General features: G+C 44.9%; 1 protein-coding gene across 1 annotated transcript in view; it reads right to left on the bottom strand.

Annotated features, from left to right (window-relative positions):
• The window catches only part of LOC307249060 (low-density lipoprotein receptor-related protein 1-like), a 101,820-nt gene that overhangs the window by 30,798 nt on the left and 50,479 nt on the right, over positions 1-20,543 (bottom strand). Inside the window, exons 13-29 of the mRNA XM_080025660.1 lie at positions 18,572-18,797; positions 17,774-17,963; positions 17,469-17,594; positions 16,670-16,810; positions 15,759-15,884; positions 15,537-15,653; positions 14,668-14,748; positions 13,369-13,536; positions 11,926-12,108; positions 11,485-11,682; positions 10,693-10,938; positions 9,524-9,721; positions 3,200-3,404; positions 2,919-3,083; positions 2,549-2,793; positions 2,181-2,312; positions 294-521 (exon numbers count right to left, since the gene is read on the bottom strand). Coding sequence (XP_079881786.1) covers positions 294-521; positions 2,181-2,312; positions 2,549-2,793; positions 2,919-3,083; positions 3,200-3,404; positions 9,524-9,721; positions 10,693-10,938; positions 11,485-11,682; positions 11,926-12,108; positions 13,369-13,536; positions 14,668-14,748; positions 15,537-15,653; positions 15,759-15,884; positions 16,670-16,810; positions 17,469-17,594; positions 17,774-17,963; positions 18,572-18,797 — 2,975 coding nt within the window. The remainder of the gene's footprint in view (positions 1-293; positions 522-2,180; positions 2,313-2,548; positions 2,794-2,918; positions 3,084-3,199; positions 3,405-9,523; positions 9,722-10,692; positions 10,939-11,484; positions 11,683-11,925; positions 12,109-13,368; positions 13,537-14,667; positions 14,749-15,536; positions 15,654-15,758; positions 15,885-16,669; positions 16,811-17,468; positions 17,595-17,773; positions 17,964-18,571; positions 18,798-20,543) is intronic.

Here is a 20,543-nt window from a genome sequence, read left to right as displayed (position 1 = left end):
AGGGCTTCATACACACCTCTATCGCAAGTGCCTATTTGCATAATGCTTAACTACGATCAGATTTTATTTTTATTTTTTTAAATCATTCTATCTTTTTTCTGTCAATTCCTATTATCAGAAGCATATTCTGTGATGACCTCAGACTTCTTTGTTTATTGCACATTGCGATGAATGATTCAACCTTTAGAAATTTAGGGACATCATATTCAAGTGAAAGTTTGTTTGTACACCAATCCGTGCGTTTTATTCTCTCAGTAAAATCGAAAAAAAACAAGTGTGTATTCCATCCGTACCAGCGGAGACTACGGTCTCGACTCCCGTCCCGTTGATGAAGGCTCTCTTGATGGTCTGAGTGCGTACGTCCGACCAGTAGATCCGGTGCTCCAGCGCGTCATAGTCCACCACGGTCACGTTGTCGATGTCGGGCACAGTGAAGGAGATGATGTAGTTGTAGTACGGGTTGTCTATGTCCACGCCTCTGATCTCAATCTGACGAGCGTACAGCAGGAACTGACGAGACTCTGCAGGGGGTGGGGGGGTGGGGGGGCGGGGGGGGGGAAATGTTGACATGTATCCTTCAGTAATAACCTCAAAGCATGAAAATCACACGTCGGCCCGGATGGGTAGGGTAAGGGGTGGGTAGATGGGTAGTTTTAATTTTTCTCTTATTTGTGTTTTTTTCCTTCTTCTTTACTTTTTATAATATGCTTGTGAAAAAAATTAAAATTGAAATTGAAGCAGTTCCTTATTGCATACACATGTCAAGAGATATGCACAAATGCTTACAATAAACAAATATTTGAAACAGTAATCACCTCAGAGCTACAGTATTCAGTGGGAGTAACATACAGTCAAGTGAGACTTTATAGAGTCAAAAGTCAAATGCAATGAGTACTTAACACTAATGCCAGAATTGCGAGGATTATTGCTTGCATCATGGATGGGTGCACCTGTCGCATTATTCCTGCCACTTGAACAAACAGTCAATCCAATTGCAGACTCCAATGATTGTGTCTTGCTGGCTTACCCCATAGCACAGCCAATACAGGTTAAAGACAATTCAATCAGTGCAGATTAGGGCTGTGCTAAAAGAAAATCAATAATGCAATATAGTGTGATATTTTCATTATATCTTTTAACGGGTTGTGAACTACACACTCCGCTACTGTAGATGACGCAGTATAGCCAATAATGAAGCCTGAAATTGCTGGGGATTTGAAGTTTTAAATTAAATAGTTAAAAAAAAAAAAATCCCGTTGAATTATCAATATAATGCAATATGACGTATTAAAGACAACTCGGATCACACACAGGAATTTGTCTGCTTTTCACATTTTCATTGTGAATTATGCAGAATACTTTAATACGCATCATGTCACAATGTATCGTGATGCATATTGTATCGCGAAGCCCTTGCCGATACCCAGCCCTAGTGCAGATTCACTATACCGTCATCGGTCTCAACAGTCCTGTCAAATCATTTAACCGTGTGTGCAGCTTGAATGATGGACAGGAAGACAGGGAAAGAGACAGAGAGAGGTGGAGAGTGATGACAACAGCCAGCCCAGAAGGGGGCGGTGGGTGTGTGGAGGGGTTGCGGGCGCTCTCCATCCCATTACCCCTGAAGATAATAGAAAGTGCTGCCTTGAATACTAAACTCACAACTGAATAAACAGGCCCGCTCACACTTTTCACAGGCAGACACTTCCAATGCACTGCAGAGCTGTCACACAGCAATAGCCATCAAGAAAAAAAAAGGAAAACGAAGCCTCTATTCATACTCTCTCACACACACACACACACACACACACACACACACACACACACACACACACACACACACACACACACACACACACACACACACACACACACACACACACACACACACACACACACACACACACACACACACACACACACACACACACACACACACACACACACACACACACACACACACACACACACACACACACACACACACACACACACACAGCGGGGGGAAAGGGGGAAACGATCCAGCAAGGACAGGGATTACACTTTGGCATTCAACAACAACTTTGCCAAGACAAGCAGAGGGGAAAAAAGTGAGCCGGCTGGCAGGCTCAAAGAAGAATCAAAGAGTGTGTTCTCTGCAGTAACTGCCTTGGCGAACGCTTGTGTGTGTTCCTGCTTACCGTAGCAGGTGCGCTTGTCGTCGCCCAGCTTCATGAGGTGAGGGCAGGCACACGAGAAAGTCTGATTATAATTGATCAGACATAGGTGAGAGCAGGGATCCTTGCCGTCTACCGCCGCACACGGGTTGGGCGCTGGGGAGAAGTGAAGCATAGAAAGATAAATCAGAAGGTATTCTTAAACCTCTCAAGAATCTGCATGTGTGATTAGGGCTATGCACAAACTTTTCGACACGGTTCACAATACTTGTCACCGTCATAGTGAATATACTTGCTGTAAAGGAAAAAAAAAATAGTTGCCTCTATAGTTACGGACAAATGTCTCCCAGCTCAAATTTCAAAAACTGCAGCTGTGTGTGTGTGTGTCTCACCCTGTGGCTGTCTGGATGGATGGTACACCTGGAGGTCAAAGGGTTGTGTGTTGGTTCTCTGGACCACAGTCACGTTGCTGCCGGTCCACTTGTTAGCCTTGGCCAGCGTGTTGGTCCTCCAGTCTGTCCAGTAAACCTCTCCCCCGTACATGGTGACGGCGAAGGGGTGCGACAGATACTCGTGGCCCCTCAGAACCTCGATCAGCCCGGAACCATCGTACTTGGCCGAATAAATGGCATCAGACCTGCGCGTATAGCACATCGTTTTTTGGTTAACTTTTTTAAGATACTTAATGTGAAATGTCGAATAAATGTGTTTTAATTTTGGTAGTGTTCATGTCTGTGCCAATTTTTTTATTCTTTTTTTAACCTTGCATCGATCCAGAGGATGCGGCGCTCTAGGTAATCCACAGTGAGTCCGTTGGGCCAGCCTCCGTTGCCAGTTTCCTTATGGATGGTCTTTCTGCCTTCTCCGCTCATGGATGCAGCTTCAATCCTGGGCATGCTAGCATCCCAGTCTGTCCAGAAGAGGATCCTGTAACATCATGCCACAATTGATATGTATTAGACTCAAAACATTAAAAAGGTACAGTCAGCGCCATATTGTTCCATTTCAGTGGGTAGGGGCAGGATAGGCAGGATAGACATTACCCATCCCGGGGATCCAGGGCTATAGCTCGAGGGTGCTCCACCTCCCCGGCCAGCAGTGTGGTCCGCATGGTGCCGTCCAGCTTGGCCACCTCGATCTGATCCAGGTTGCTTTCCACCCAGTAAATGTTTCCTGCTATCCAGTCCACAGCCAAGCCCTCAGGGGTAGCCAGCCCATACTGGATCACCACATCGAAGCTGGTTAAGGCTACAAGGAGACGGACAAAATGGTCAACATCTTGTTTTGCTTTGAACGTCTTTTTGTCTGCCTGCCTGCCTGCCTGCCTGCCTGCCTGCCTGCCTGCCTGCCTGCCTGCCTGCCTGCCTGCCTGCCTGCCTGCCTGCCTGCCTGCCTGCCTGCCTGTCTGTCTGTCTGTCTGTCCATCCATCCATCCATCTAACCATTTCAAAACGTACAGATAAAGGCTGCGAAGACTGGGATTTGCTGATAGCGACTCATCAGATTGTACAGCGACCCGTGCAGCACTGATCCACTTTGCGTCAGGATTCACGCATTATGTAAATGTGATCGAGCCGCATGAATCCAAAGCTAACATCGCTCCCCAAACAGTAATTCCTTTTATCAAAACTGGTTAGGTGTTATATTGGGGAGAAAACATGTGTCAGCACGATGCATAAAACACCTAAATAGATACAGTAGTGGCTCAGCAGGGGATGTGACGCTACAATTACAGAGTGGGCCTTTATAAAAAAACTAAATATGTGGTGTGTTGCAGGGCTGAAGAGACACATTATCCAGCCTCCTTCTCTCCCTTTCATTTTCCATTCCCTAATCAAACGGACATGTCTAATTACTTGAGATGAGTCATTATGCTGTCTGGAGCAATTAAAAACACACACACACACACACACACACACACACACACACACACACACACACACACACACACACACACACACACACACACACACACACACACACACACACACACACACACACACACACACACACACACACACACACACACACACACACACACACACACACACACACACACACACACACACACACACACACACACACACACACACACACACACACACACACTTCTTCTTCTTCTTCTTCTTCTTAAGTTGTCCGTCGGTTTCGACGATGACGTCACATTTATGCCCTTGAGGATGAAGAATCCAAAAGTCCATGGCTCTTGGCTACTTCCGATGGGTTCGTCTGTGGCTGTGCAGTCCTATTCGTGATCCGCAAATTCGGTTGCATACATCACAGCAGAATTCCCCTTGCATAGCGGGTGGTTGATGACGTAGTACCCGCTTTGCAGCTGCTTTGTTTTTTAATTGAGTTGCGTAGGTTACAGAGCCTTTGTGACAGGATACACTCCATTGATGTCGGTCAGAGGCCAATGTCTCCAGCACTAGTGGTTGGATGCCACACAACTTAAGAGAAGTTTTCAAGTGATCTTTGTATCTCTTGCGCTGACCTCCTGCTGACCTACTGCTGTCTGGGATCTCTCCGTATAGGACCTTTCGGGGTAGCCTATCCTGAGGCATGCGGATTACATGTCCTGCCCAGCGCAGCTGTTTATGGAAAAGCAAGACTTCCAGGGGCTCGATGTTAGCGCGTTCATAAAGTTCAGTTTTTGGGATCCTGTGCCACCACTTCAGTCCCAGTATTCGCTGAAGGCAGCCTGTATGGAATGATTCCAGTTTACTGAGATGTTTCCTATATGGAACCCACGCCTCACAGCCATACATAAGTATGGATAAGCATATTGCTTTGTAAACAGACATTTTGGTATTTATTGTTAGGTCCCTGTTATGAAAGACTCTGCTGTTCAGTCTTCCAAAGGAGGCAGATGCTAGGCTGATTCTTCTGTGGACTTCGTTGGTAATGTCACCAGTGTCTGTGATTATGGAGCCTAAATATGGAAAGTGTGGGACGGTCTTGAGTTGTTGGTTGTTTATATGGAATGTGACGGGGTCTTGAGGAGGATCCCGCATTATTAAAACCTCAGTTTTGGATGTATTGATAGTAAGACCGGCACGGTTGTATGTGTCGGCTAGGGTGTTTAGGGTGTGCTGCAGGTGTTCAGATGAACAGCTGACATAGGCAGCATCATCTGCATACTGCAGATCACGGACGATTTGTTTTGTCACTTTGGTTTTTGCTTGGAGGCGTCTGAGGTTGAATAGATTACCATCGAGGCGATATTTGATGGGGATCCCGGCATCCGGCAAGAGCAAATGGGCGGAAGTCTTCATAACACCGGCTAGGAAGAGGTTAAAGAGTATGGGGGCAATAACGCAGCCCTGCCTGACACCCGAACCTACTGTGAAGGGGTCAGATTTCCCACCTCCACTGATGACGCGTGCCATAGCCCCATCATGGAGGGCTGTTAAAACTGCAAGGAAGGTCGGAGGGCAGCCAAATTTCTCCAGGATGCTCCAGAGAAGTGGCCTGTTGACTGTATCAAAGGCCTTTGTTAAGTCGACAAAGACCATATAAAGTGGTTTGTGGTGTTCTCGACACTTTTCTTGCAGCTGCCTGGCTACAAAGAGCATGTCAATGGTACTTCTCTGCTTTCTAAAACCACATTGTGTTTCAGGTAAAACATCCTCGGCAATGTGTACAAGGAGCCGGAACAGCATGAGCCTTGTAAGGACTTTGCCCGCTGCAGAGAGCAGTGAAATTCCGCGGCTGTTTCCACACACAGCCGCGTCACCCTTCTTTTTGTAGATGTTTGTGATGTCAGCGTCTTTCCACTGTTGTGGAACGCATTTACTAACCCAGATGGTTGTGATGATGGCGTGGATGTTATTTATGATGGCATCGCCGCCATACTTAAGTATTTCTGCGGGTAAGCCATCAGGTCCAGTTGCCTTGTTGTTTTTAAGGCTATCAATGGATTTCTTGACTTCAGCATGGGAAGGGGGAGCGTCCAGCTCCTGAATGAATGGTAGATCAGGGAGTTCATTGAGCAGGTTAGGGTCAGTTTGCGTGTTTTTGTTCAGAAGATCTTGGTAGTATTCTGCCCAGCGTGTGAGGATCTCTGTTTTCTCTGTGTGCAGTGTGTTCCCATCTGCACTTCTGACTGGGTGGGAGGCATTTTTGTAAGGCCCATAAGCGGTTTTAAGGGCATTATAAAATTCCTTTTGGTTTCCGGAGTCTGCATAGCCTTGAACTTCTTGAGCCAGTTTTGTCCACCATTGGTTCTTCATGTCTCTAATCATATTCTGTGTCTTTGAGCGTATTGCAGCGAGCTTCTTACGCCTGGCGTGAGAAGGTTTGTCCAATGCAGCTGCGAAGGCTTTATTTCTTTCAGCAATGAGCTTGTGGATGTCTGTTGCCTGGTCGTCAAACCAGTCCCTGTTCTTCTTTTTATTGACGCCTAGTACACGTCGAGATATAGTTAGGATGTTGCTGCATGCATTGTCCCAGGTTCTAGTGAGGTCTGCAGTAGTGTGGAGGTTGTTTGTGTCTATGGTGAGTTCGTTTTCCAGTGCTGCTTGGAATGTAGAGAGGATTTTCTCATCTTGGAGAGCGCGTATGTTCAGACGAGCAGGTGGTGCACATCGTCGTATAGGCGGCCTTAACTTGAGGTTCAGCTTCGTTCGTACAAGACGGTGATCTGTCCCTCCATCTGCACCTCGCATTGAGCGAGTGATCGTGACGTCTTTGAGATCACTCTGACGTGTGATTACAAAGTCTATGAGGTGCCATTGTTTAGAACGTGGATGCATCCAGGTGGTTTTATGCATGTCACGAAGTTGGAATATAGTGTTGGTGATGGTGAGCGCATGTGTAGAGCAAAGGCTGAGGAGCCTAAGACCATTAGCATTACATTTGCCAGTTCCATGGCGGCCCAGCACCTTTTCCCATATGTGGTGATCTGTTCCAACCCTGGCATTAAAGTCGCCAAGGAGGATCAGCTTGTCCTCCCGAGGGATGGCTTGCAGGGTGGTGTGGAGTAATGCGTAAAACTGATCTTTAGAGGCCTCGTTGGTAGGTAAGGTCGGAGCATATGCGTTAATAATTGATAAGTGACGGTTTTTTGACAAAGGGATACGCCACTGGATGAGTCTCTCAGATTTTCCAATGGGGGTGGTTGGAATGTGCTGGATGAGGGCTGTTCGTATGGCGAAAGCAACACCATGTATGCGTGGTTGGTCTTCAGGCACTCCCTTCCAAAAGAAGGTGTAGCCTTCTCCACTCTCTGTGAGTGACCCCTCACCAGAGAATCGAGACTCTGTGATGGCTGCTATATCAATGTTATATTTATTCAGTTCATGGGCAATCAGTGCCGTGCGTCTCTCCGGTTGATTGGCGGTATCAAGTAGTGTCCTTACGTTCCATGTAGCCAGGGTTAGGGTAGAAGATTTAGTTTTAATATTTCGACCGATAAAAAGGGAGACACGGTGAGCTCGGCTACCCACCCGTGTGCAATGAAGACAGACAATGTTTAGGTCACCTTTTCTAGACCTTTCCCCATGTGGGGTGGGCGGTGCGGATCCTAAATAGGGCCGCCCAGTCACCCTGGAAGCTGCCTCTGGAAGCTGCTGTCTTCGAGCCCCAGCCATGCCAGCGACCATCTATCCAAGGCCGCCTCACGTGTAGCGCAGGGCTAAGAGCTTCCGGTCTCTCCAGACCTGCTCCTACTGCTCTGCTTCCATCGCCGCAGGACTTTTGAAGAAAGAAGGAAATAGGGGATGAGGGAAAGAAGTAGTGGGGGGGGGGGGGGGGAGGGCATAAAGTGAGACTTGTGCAATGGATGCTTAAGGTGGGGAAAGGGTGCACCATTCTCAACCCACCATCTTGGCAAGCCACAGTTAGGCTGGAGGCAAGGTGAGATCCAAGACGGCCAGTCACTGTGGAGTGTTGCAGGAGACTGCCAAGTCGTCGGTATAGTGGCGCTCGCCTGGTGCGGGTCTCCACCACAGATTTTTTTTGGGTTTTCTCCCATAGATTTTTTTTGGGTTTTCTCCCATAGTCTTTTCCCAGCCATGGGCACCCACAAGACAGTGGGGCAGGAGATGGTGTGGTTCCAGGGGTGTCCACCTCTGGTTCCACACCTCTGGGGCCTCCTGCTGCTCCGAGATCCTCTGCTGGTTTCGCCTGGAGCCGCAAGGCACCCAGTTACCGTGTGTGGCCACGAGGAGGCACAGCAGAGGTCTTGACGATGGAGAGGCTATGTACTGGCAAGGGGAGGCTTACGCACTCGGCTCCCCCGTTCGCACAGGGCTAGCCAGCGGTGACATCTGAAAGCGAGAGCATGCAAAGCAGCTGACCACACTTAAAGCCACACTAGACGCATCACATCGCCCTGTGTGCGCGTGCACACACACACACACACACACACACACACACACACACACACACACACACACACACACACACACACACACACACACACACACACACACACACACACACACACACACACACACACACACACACACACACACACACACACACACACACACACACACACACACACACACACACACACACACACACACACACACACACACACACACACACACACACACACACACACACACTGTATGCAGCCTACTGGCTGGGCCTAGCAAACATAGCACACAACATCCCCAAGCACAGACAAAATACACACAGTACAAACATGTTAATGCGACACAAGTTTTACAAAGGGTTTTTCTCATTACTTCTACTGCAGCTATGATTGGGTTTGTTTCCCATGGAAATCACATGGTATTTTCTACTCACAAGAAGCCACAGTAGAAAGCATCAACGGTAAGCTTTATTTTAGACACAAAGAAATTGTCATCACTGAAACTTGAAATAAGTGAAATTTGATTTTCCTCAATAGAATTATGATATAATTGCCGAATGAGGAAGACGGTGTTTGTTGATTACAATTTCATTACACTCTCTAATCCAGTTAAACCCAATGTAGAGGGGGCGCCCTTAGCTCAGGGGGCGCCCTTAGCTCAGAGGGCGCCCTTAGCTCAGTAGGTAGGGCGTCCCCCCCATGGGCCTCGGCCAGCAGCGGACTGGGGTTCGATTCTAGCCCGCGGTCGTTCTCTGCATGTCACTCCCCTCTCTGCCCAATTTCAACTCTGTCTCTACACTATCAATAAAGCATAAAAATGCCAAAAATATATCTTTAAAAAAAACATGTAGTACCTTGTTCCTCGACACTTTGTGAGGGCTTGATTTTGAACAGAACGCTATTTTCAAGTTAAAAACCTCAAATACTTTTTCTGGTGGTGGTGCCTATTGTACGTCAACATGTATTATCTCATCTGTACGTACTGTGGAATTCAATCCTGCACACAAACACAAAACAAAGCAAATTGCACAATAAATGCTCTCACCTCCGTTCTCAGAGAGCTTGCCCCGATAGATCTTGTCCTCCACCACATCGGTCCAATAGAGGGAGTTCTCCGCGAGATGGAAGTCCAGGGCGATAGTATTCCTCAGGCCTGGCACCAAAACGCTAAACTCTCCTTTGTTCAGGTCAATGCGGCGGATCTCGTGACGGTTTGAGAAAATGATAAAGGGTTTGAAGGGATCTATGGGAAATAGACAGGAAAAAAAAATCAGCAGCCATCTTTAAAAGAAGACGGTAAAGGGTTAAAACTGAACTTTGATTGGACACCATTGATTGTCACTCAGAATACTGCAGAGAAGCTAAAGCTGTGGGAAAACATCACAGCCTATGTTCCACTGCAGTGAGTGACTTGAATGAAAGAGGGGCCTGTGTCGAAAGTGGCTCTAATCCTGGGTAATTAAAACACAGTGTAAATAAGACTAGGACGTATCTGTACCTAACAGGCAGCCAGACAGGCAGCAGGATGAATGATGGTGAGCTGGTGGTTAAGTCTTTTAAGACCTGGCAGACAGCAGCACAAGTCATAAATTCATGTTTCCTCATTGGCTACTTGCTGTGGGCAGAGAACTATATATTCTTAATGTGGATAGTAAAATTCAGCTGATATAATGTACGGTAACTAAGCAGGGTTTTTTTTATTCTTTTTACACATACCCTCTCCAGACACAAGGCGTAAATGAACTTCATTTTATTCTTAAATATTTCAGATTCCTTTTTTTTTTTCATAAAATAATAATGACATCTAGAGCCAAAGCCCAGGTCTTTTTGTGTTTCCTCGGCTAACCTTTTTTGTCCTCCCGTCATATACTTGTATTTTTAAACAGAATTTAAGCACTTCCTCCGTCTCCATCTCCAGTGCTCTGTCTATTGTCCAAAAGAGTTTCACATTTTTTGGCAAAGTGTGCCTTTTTTTAAACCACACAGTTTCCTGTTTGGGCAGCCTCGCCTCTGCTTGTTCCCCAAAGCCACACCACACTTCTTGATTCTGCAGTGTCGACACGCTGACAAAGCCCAGAACCCAGTCACTTCTCCTTGCTCCCCCCCCCTTACTGTACAGCTTGCATCTATCACATGTTTAAATTCTTCACTGATTTAACTTGCACTGAACCATCCACCATCTTCCCCTCTTGTGTTGGTAACTCTGTTCTTTACCAGTGCTTTTGCAGTTCTCCATGTCGGGTTCCAGTTCCCAGCCCTCGTAACAAGAACATTTCACGCTGAACTTGTCCTGTTCGCAGCGTTGACTGCACTTCAGGTGCTTGGCGCAGAAGCTCTGGATCTGACAGGTCTTGTTGTCAGAGCCTAACTCCATGCCCAGTGGACAGGAACAGATCACCCCCTCACCAGGGGCCACGGTGCAGTTATGACTGCAGTCTCCATTGTCCAGTGAACACAGGTCTGTACAAACAAAGAGAAATCAGTGAACTGGCACCAGGGACAGCTCCACAGAACTGCTCTTCAACCACAGAAACAACGATTCAAGACAAATACGGTTTAACATGCTAATACTTGTGGCCCCCAAGGAATATCTTAAGTTAAATTTAAGATTTTTTTAATGCCACCGTCAAGGCCATACTGGCAAAAGTAGGAAGGATATAATAGAAATTCGGACACATTTTTGAAGGTAATTTTAATAAAATAACATATTCAATAAACTCAACATAAAAATACTCACATGGATATACTGTTACAATAGATGTGTGAAGTGTGTGTGTATCCTCTTATTAACAAAATAAAAATAAAGTGTTTATTAGTCACATAACGACCCCTTTCCAAGTATTTATTTGATCCTACAAAAGGAAAATCAAAACGAGTAAGACGTTTGAAAAGGAAGTTTAAATGAAATGCTTTTTGAATGCTTTTAAGACCCTGCAGGTACCCTTGTATTATGACATTCCCTGTACTGCAAACACAGCCTGGGTACTGTTGATGTTATAATCTTACCACAGAGCTTCTCATCCGAGCCATCTGGGCAGTCATCGGTGCCATCGCAAAGTTTCTCTGCAGGCAGGCAGATGGTGGAGTCGTTGGCACACACGTGGTGGGACAGCTTACACACCAGCGCCTCGCAGTTGTCCTCGTCAGAGTTGTCCTCACAGTCACTGTCTCCGTCGCACACCCAGGCTTTGCTGATACAACGAGCTGTGGACGCAAGGGCAGGGAGCTACTTTTAAAAAAAAATATTTCCACAAACTGACTTTACGGTGCTTCAACCATCTTTCTTTCCTTTTGGAGCACGGCCTCAAGAATCAAGAATCAAGAATCAGCTTGTATTTGTCATTGCACATGTTACAGAGCAACGGAAATCTGTTTCCAGTTATACCCGGCCAAGAGACATAAAAGAACAGTAACCGTTACATGGGGAGACAGGAGGGATAAACTGACCAGAGTCCCTGCAGCCAAACTTGACAGCCGGGTCGCACATGTGCGTGACGCCCTCGCAATTCTTCTCGTCGCTGAGGTCCATGCAGTCAGTGTCCCCGTCACAGCGCCAACGCAAAGGGATGCACAGGCCGTCCATCCGACACTGAAACTCATCTGTGTGACAACCTCCCGGGGGACGCGTGGCTGTTGGAAGAAAAACACACACATCACAGTAAGTATGATGTTGTTGTCCTGGATTCCTTGCCCTCGCTGCGTTAATCAAATCAGGACTCAAAAGTCTTGCGCAAAGAATGTGCAACTTCAGAAGACTGTGAAAACAAACAAAAAAAACAAATGAGCTGTCTGTTCAGAAATCTGGATATGGCAACACGTCTTAGAAACAGAAAGTATGTGACGCTTTCAAAGGGTCATTGTTTTATTCATAAACACCAGCTGCCTGCCGATGAATCTTTTTTTTTTGTAATTTTTCCAACCCTTCCTCCTAACAGATGCGTCATAATAAATAAGTAATCGTAAGAATATCTAGCGTTGTGTTTATTCAAAAGAGTATAACTGTATTATATCTCTCAGAGGTATTAGCCGTCAGTGGTGGTACACATTAGACTGGTGCCAGTGTGACTTATAGGAACCAGGGACCTATTACTTTTACGGACCAAAATGTATACACTAGCAGATGATTTCAAGGCCTTCAGGGAATACATCCACCCATGATAATTACAACCACAGCTGTGTTCCATGAATAATGAAAGAAAGAAAAAGGTACCACTTGTATTTAGTTTTTGTTTGTGACTAGTGGCCTCTAACATTGGCTTGCAACAAGCTACGGACTAGTTACTTAAAGAACTTGTTGATGACTAGGGGCCATGCTTTCTTGAACCAATATGCAGTGTACTCATTGCATCATGTGTCGGTTCTTGCAGCATTTTTATGTCCAGGTGTGCATAGTGAACCTTCACCATAGTGAAGACACATTTAAAAAAAAAAACAGTTTGCAGGGTTCCTACAGCTTAAGAAAAGTTAAGATTTAAGACACACTTGATAGATAGAGGGATTTGTATACAATTCTTAAAATAGTTGTCACCAGTTCTTTGAGATTTCTAAATTGCAATGTCAGAAAAATTAGTGATAGAATCTTACTTTCCATGTCTTATTCAAGAGACTGTAATACCTACTAAAGGCCTTATTATGAGTTTAATAAATGCAATGCCTTTTAATACTTGTTAAGGATCTGTAATACTGCTGGTATCAGCTGCAGCAACGTGATAGGTAACATGTTGTATGAAAAGAAGGCGTGAAACGTGCCCAAACATGAACAGCGAAAACCCCCCCCCCCACAAATGATTTATTATCAGTATATCTTATTTCTAACATACACTATTGCACTGGTTAAGGGTTTCCTAAGTGTCAGAACCTGATTGGCAGGTTTCAGTCACATAGGCCTACCCTGATTGGTGCAGTTTGCGTGGGTCTCGTCGCTATAGTCCCCACAGTCATTATCCCCGTCACAGGTCCAGTAGTCGGGGATGCAGCGGCCACTGTTACACTTGAACTGAGCGCTGGAGCACGAGTGACTACAGCCCGCCTCGTCACTGTTGTCCCCGCAGTCGTTATCTGAAAGAGACAAACACAGTCAAACAACACCCACTCTCTCACAGGATAAGGCGCGAGGGGAGAACAAATATATATGCAGAAAGTAATTGATTTAAATTTTTTTTTTCTTTACACAATTAACACAGTGACAGTGACAACCATGGAATACAAATGGAATAGAAATATGAGAGATGAGAGAGTAGATAATGACAGAAACTGCATAGATCAGACCATGCACCATGAGGGAATGTACCAAGCGCTGATACATTGAGCTTGGCAGCAGAGCATTTTTAAGAAGCACTTTTTACACCCGTACTAATGTCAAAGGGAGACTTATGTACTGTATATCCTTTAGTACCTTGTATAGCAGGCCATTTCATAGTCATCGGGGGGAAAAAAATCTATTCTTTTTATCATTTATCCTGGCCTTCTATAGATCTACTGTATACTGAATGAAATTGAGTTCCATTCATTTGATTGCTAAGACAACAGCTACACTTGGAGTTCCCCTTGTATTTTGGTTGACTGAATAAAGCATTTACAATTGATCTTATTTCATTCCAACCCGTCTACAGCAGGCTACAGTAAATGAATAGCAGCAGTAATTGGCCTCAGCTTGTGGCCATGTTTCGATTAGCAGAAAAGCAGCCCCTAACAGTTTTTTTTTATAATTTTTTTTTTAGCCCGGGTTGACCAGTCCTAGAATTAAGCTATAGCGTTCATGGCTTGTTTTGTGGTGCATGTTGATCTATGCACTAACCGGTCAGGTTTGGACAATTCAACTCATCAGAGCCGTCCCCACAATCCTTTTCTGAAAGACAGAAACCAACGGAAGACAGCAGAGTGGGCGAACAGCGAAAAAACAACACGGGACACAACACAAGTAAAGTAAAACAACACAGAACAACCAGAGACAAGAGAGAGAGAGAGAGAGAGAGAGAGAGAGAGAGAGAGAGGGAGAGTGAGAGAGAGAGTGAGGCTAAAACACAAGAACGTAAACACAGTGACAAAACAAAGAGTGTGTGCCCAATATGAGGCATGCGGCGGAAAAATGTGACAATGAAAAAGCGTGGAGTGGACACTGTTAACAGGCCAAACACATGACATACATGGAGAAGGAGATGGGGGGGAGGATGAAGAGTAGACACTAACCATTATCGCAGCGCCAGTTTATGTTGATGCAGCGTCCGTTGTTGCAGGTGAACTGGGTGAGGGGGAAACATGTGGGGTAGGCTGTTGACAAAAAAAACATATTTTTTTGTAAAACATAATTTTTTTTATAAATACTGTCTACTAGAACTTTTACTATTGTTTTGTGTTTTAATTTACTTTTAATGTTTGCTCCTTGACGTGTCCCTATGATGTTTTGGATGTAATGCATTTGACCTATTTTACTGTACAGCACTTTGGTCTGCCTCGGCTGTTATAAATGTGCTATAATACACTCAACAAAAATATAAACGCAACACTTTTGTTTTTGCTCCCATTTTTCATGAGATGGATTTAAAGATCTAAAATTAATTCCAGATACACAATATTACCATTTCTCTCAAATCATTGTTCACAAATCTGTCTAAATGTGTGATAGTGAGCACTTCTGCTTTGCTGAGATAATCCATCCCACCTCACAGGTGTGCCACATCAAGATGCTGATCTGACATCATGATTAGTGCACAGGTGTGCCTTAGACTGTCCACAATAAAAGGCCACCCTGAAATGTGGCACATTGATGTGGCACACCTGTGAGGTGGGATGGATTATCTCAGCAAAGCAGAAGTGCTCACTATCACACATTTAGACAGATTTGTGAACAATGTTTGAGAGAAATGGTAATATTGTGTATCTGGAATGAATTTTAGATCTTTAAGTCCATCTCATGAAAAATGGGAGCAAAAACAAAAGTGTTGCGTTTATATTTTTGTTGAGTGTAAATCAAGTTGACTTGACTTGACAGAAATCCCTCCACAGCGTACAGAGCAAACCATATCGATGAACTATGAGATAGAAGTTGAACCACTAACCACAGGAGGCGGGTTCATCCGAGCGATCGCCACAGTCATCGTCCAGGTCGCACCTCCAGGAGCTAGGGATACAGCGGCCACTGGCACAGGAGAACTGATTAGGCGGGCAGGTCCGAGCTGAAAGGGACAACACGGGTGGAGATAGTGAAGAAAAACCCAATGTGAAAAAAAACTCCACTGTTGGCTTGCAGTATTCATTCAGGGTGCGTTTGATTTGTGTACCTGAGCAGGTGGTGTTGGATTCGTCTTCATCGTTCCCACAGTCATTGTCCCCGTCGCACAGCCAACGCAGAGGGATGCAGCGGTTGTTCTTGCACTTGAATCTGTCTGTGGGGCAAGTGTGCTGGTCTGGAGAGAAAGATAGATGGGCAGGGCAGGAATGAAAACCAGGAAAAATTAGAAGCCGTGAGGGGGGAGAGGTGTGTGTGTGTGTGTGTGTGTGTGTGTGTGTGTGTGTGTGTGTGTGTGTGTGTGTGTGTGTGTGTGTGTGTGTGTGTGTGTGTGTGTGTGTGTGTGTGTGTGTGTGTGTGTGTGTGTGTGTGTGTGTGTGTGTGTGTGTGTTGGGGTATGGAAAAAAGGTGAAAGAGTTGACAGATGTGAGTTGTACAGACATTTTTAAAAAAAAGAGAGAGACGATATTTTTTGCTTTTTTTCTGAGCTCATTGAAATTTTTCTCTCTCTTTTGGGCAGGCTTTTATTTTGTCTGGGACGGGAACACGTCTGCACGTCTTGACCACATACAGACAGACAAGCAGACAGGAGAGGTTTTCCAGATCCACAGTCATTGCTACATTCCTCCTTGCACAAACATACAAAGGCACACACACACACACACACACACACACACACACACACACACACACACACACACACACACACAATCACATATCGTATACTCAAATATGCACATAATAAGTACAAATAAACACATCCTCGCTCGATTCAGAATCTGCTCTCTCATTTCGTTCTGGCATGACCAGACTGTCAAATTAAAACTGCCGGAGGTCATTTGACTCAGGAGGTTGGCTGTTTACAAACTGTGTGTGTGCGTGTGTGTGTGTGTGTGTGTGTGCGTGTGTGTGTGTGTGTGCATGTGTGTGTGCGTGAGCGTAAGTGTGTGTGCAGTTACTCACGGCACAGCTCCGGAGCCTCGTCGCTGTTGTCCAGACAGTCGTTGTCTCCGTCACACTTCCAGCGATCCTGGATGCAGCGGTTGTTCTTGCAGGCGAACTCCCCGGCCTGGCACTGGGGAGGGGGAACGTAAGACGGGTTGGCTGTGGAAGGAGACAAGTAGAGGGGAAAATAGGCATAAAAATAGGAATGTGAAGAATATGTTATCGAGTAAAAAAGAAAAGAAAAGAAAAGAAAGCAGAATACTCTTTTTTTTCTCGAGAATTGACCACATTTAACAGCAGAAAATCAGAAGGAATTCCTGGGATAGAGTCATTTAGAAAGACTTCACAACAACACTTGAATGATAGACAGTGTCGTATGATTTGAATCTTTCTTTTTCATTGACTCCATGTCAAAGCTCTCCATTGAGTTGAGTTGTTATCATTTTAGTGTATTGTAATGTACATGTATTTTGACCAGCCTGGGGGTGGGCAAAAATAACACCTTTCACCTTCCACCTTCTCTGCAGTATTTATTGCAGAGTTTGTATTGGAGCGCACCACATTACGCAGGTGCTTCTGTTATTTTGGCCGTCCCCTTTAAAGTCTGCATTTGTTCAAACGTTTTCGCCAAGTTGTTCCAACAAAACTCACATTCACACAGCTTGACTCATTCTTGTCCAACATACCAGAAATGAAACCGTGTATGTGTAATGGAGCAAAATGAGTGCCATGAGAAATACCCCTCAGTTTCAAACACACACACACACACACACACACACGCGCGCACACATACACACACATTCATGTTGGAACTCACCTTTGCAGCTGGTGTTGTCTGCCGGGTCCAGTATTTGGTCCTCTGCACAGGCACACTGCCTGCCTTCTGGTATAGCCAGACACAGGCTGCTGCAGCCGCCATTATACACACGACACCTATTAGAGCCTGTGGATGAACAAACATGAGAGTGCAGATGCATGAGGGATACTGAAAATACAAATGAGCATCAATTTAGCCTCAAGTAAGGTCTTTGGACACTCATGATTTCTGGATTAAAATGGAGGAATGGATGGATGGATGGATAGTATGAATATTTCATTTTTTTCGTGTGTTTTTCAAAGTACCTTGCTGCTGCTGAGCGTCGAACATGCGGATTTCAAAGATGGGTGGTCTCTCGTTGCGCAGCAGGGTGGGAGTGCCCGTGGTGGTGTCCAGCTTGTAAATGCTGCCACTGCGATACTCGTTCCAGAACAGCAGGTGTTTGTAGTGGCACAGACCGAAGGCGTGGCTCAGCTCCTGACCCTCGTATATGGTCTGGAGAAGTGAGAAAAGGTGCAGAAATACAGCTTTAAAAACATGTTCATATGTATTCGCGGTGAAGATTAAATGTGATGTGTGTTGGACCTTCTTTGTTTCCTGGCGTTTAAAATACGAGTGAATTATTCCACAAATCGCAAAACACAAGCTCCACTCGGTTAAAGCTTTATGAATCTATGCAGCAGCAGTAGTGGTACAAAAGAAGCAGATAATAAATCTATGTGGCCTTCAAATAACCTTTTCAAAGTTATTCAAAGTATGTGAGTAAATATTTTAAATTGATTCATTATATATCAACCGTAACATTCCACTTTCTAGATTAAACATTTTAAATGTGAATAAAAAAAAACACACAACGCCATCAAACCCAAATATAGCCACTGAAAACAAAATATCATACATTTTCACCACTGGGCATGATCAGCATTACACTACAGACTAATGCAATATCACGGACCACCCACAGTCTTCCCCTGCTTTTAAAACACATTCCTTATAAGCCCCCCACTCACAGCCCGGCGTCACAAGTGTGAACCACGCTATCCCCTAAAAACAGCATGTAAAATAATCCTGCTTGAATGCAAAAGCGTGTGTTGTTGAATGACCTTGCGCTCGCTGGAGTTGTTGAGGTAGACCATCTCGATGCGGTCGTAGTAGGCGTCCACCCAGTAGAGCAGGCCCTGGGGGATGTCCAGACTCAGACCGTTGGGCCACTGCACAGTCTTGCTGGTCAGGAACACGTTTCTATTGGAGCCGTCCATCCACGCACGCTCGATTTTGCCTCGCTTGCTCTCCTTGGGGTCCTCCTCCCAGTCCGTCCAGTACATCCACCTATAAGGGAGGAAGCAACAACAGAACATGGGTATTGAATGAAATGTGTTAACAAGACATACATAAAATATTTGTTGGGGCTAGGAATAGGCCAGTATGATATTCTGACGGTATATGATAACCTTAGGCAAAAATACCATGTTTTTCACAGTATGACGGTATTGCGATTACACCTCTCAAATGTGTTATTTTTTAAATGTCTGGGTAAAAAAAAAATCACCCCTGCCTGAACACGATCTTTTTATTTCTTCAAACATATTAAACCTGCAGTGTGTTAGAATTTGGAGATTTTTTTCTAGCAGACTTGGTAGAAAATAATTATAATATCCATAAGTACGTTTAATTTAGTGCATAATAGCTGAATTCTTTTTTGAGAATTATTATTTGTTCCGTTAGAAAGGGTCTCTTATATCTCCATATTTCTCCATACCATGGACCGAGGCATGGGCGCCGCCATTTTGGAAGCGTCATAGTTGGAATGGAATCAGGTGCATTGTTTAGAATTTAGAATTGTTCTTGCCCTTGAAGGCCACTGTAGCTTCTGTTATTATTCAAAAGGGGTGGGGTTACCAAGGGAGCTTTGCATTCTAGAACTTTCTTGATGATGTCATATTACACACTGCACCTTTAAACATTAACTTGTATGTCAAAATCCTGTGTGTTCTAGTACTTCAGAACGGCTTGACAGAGATAATGGCTTTATTGAAACCTTGACTTTTTCATACCGCGGTATACCTTGAAACCATTTATCGTCCCATGCCTAGTTGGGGCATCTTGAAGAATCTCTTGGCATTAAGCAGATGCGATGACAGTTTTATCAAGCTGCCCGGAGGCGCACAACAACAACACACATCGGAGCATCCTGTGTGTTTCTCAGTTTCCCACAGGCCAATGCAAACGCTTTAGGACCTGTCAATATACGCCTCTCATCTAGCTTTGGGCCTGTGAGCAATAGCAGTCTTACAACACTGTGAGAAAGAGTAGGCACAATCTCCCTTGCTGAAACATGATTGACCATTTAATTTCATATTTCCATCTCTTTTCCTTTCTGCAAGTTTTTCTCCTCCTCCCCTCTTCTTCTCCTCTGAGGCTGAGTGATTACAGGCATTAGCAGAGGCGAGTGCCTTTCCCCTGGGAAGAAGTGTGTGGACACACATCACCCTGTCACTAGCGATCCCTGAGAGTGTGTGCGCGCGGTTATGAGCGTGTCTTTTTCAAGAGTGAGCACACAAGGTCTGTAAAATCAATAATACACATTCATACACACGGCAAGATTAAGAGCTATTTGAAATGGTGCGACAGAGATATATGCCTGTGTGTTGCTTGTTTGGTGAGTGAATAAATAGTGTGTGATAGGTGTCATCAGAAGGTTTGTTGGATTTCAGGGATATGATGGTCAACAACATAAACTGTATTAAAAGATATATATATTTTTTTTAAGTAGGAATATTTTAAAAGTACTGGAAAAACTAAAATAAATGACACTAATAAACAGCTCAGATGCGCAAGATAAGTGAAACTGAGACGGAGAGGGAGAGAGCAGACAGGCGTAAGAGCGCCCTGGGAGATGAACGGCAGAACAGATGAATTATTTCACTCGAGGCATCCCTACAGCCGACCATTCAAATTTAACTGCCGCCTAAAATCTCTTTCCCTGGACTGTGCAACTCTTCACCTGGATATTGTCCAGTTGATCGTTATCCTTTTTTTCTCTGGAACATACAGTAAACATCAAACTCCCATCAC

The sequence above is a fragment of the Ammodytes marinus genome (assembly GCF_949987685.1).
Source record: "Ammodytes marinus genome assembly, chromosome: 4".
NCBI lineage: Eukaryota > Metazoa > Chordata > Actinopteri > Uranoscopiformes > Ammodytidae > Ammodytes > Ammodytes marinus.
This window is presented reverse-complemented; position numbering and strand designations above follow the sequence as displayed.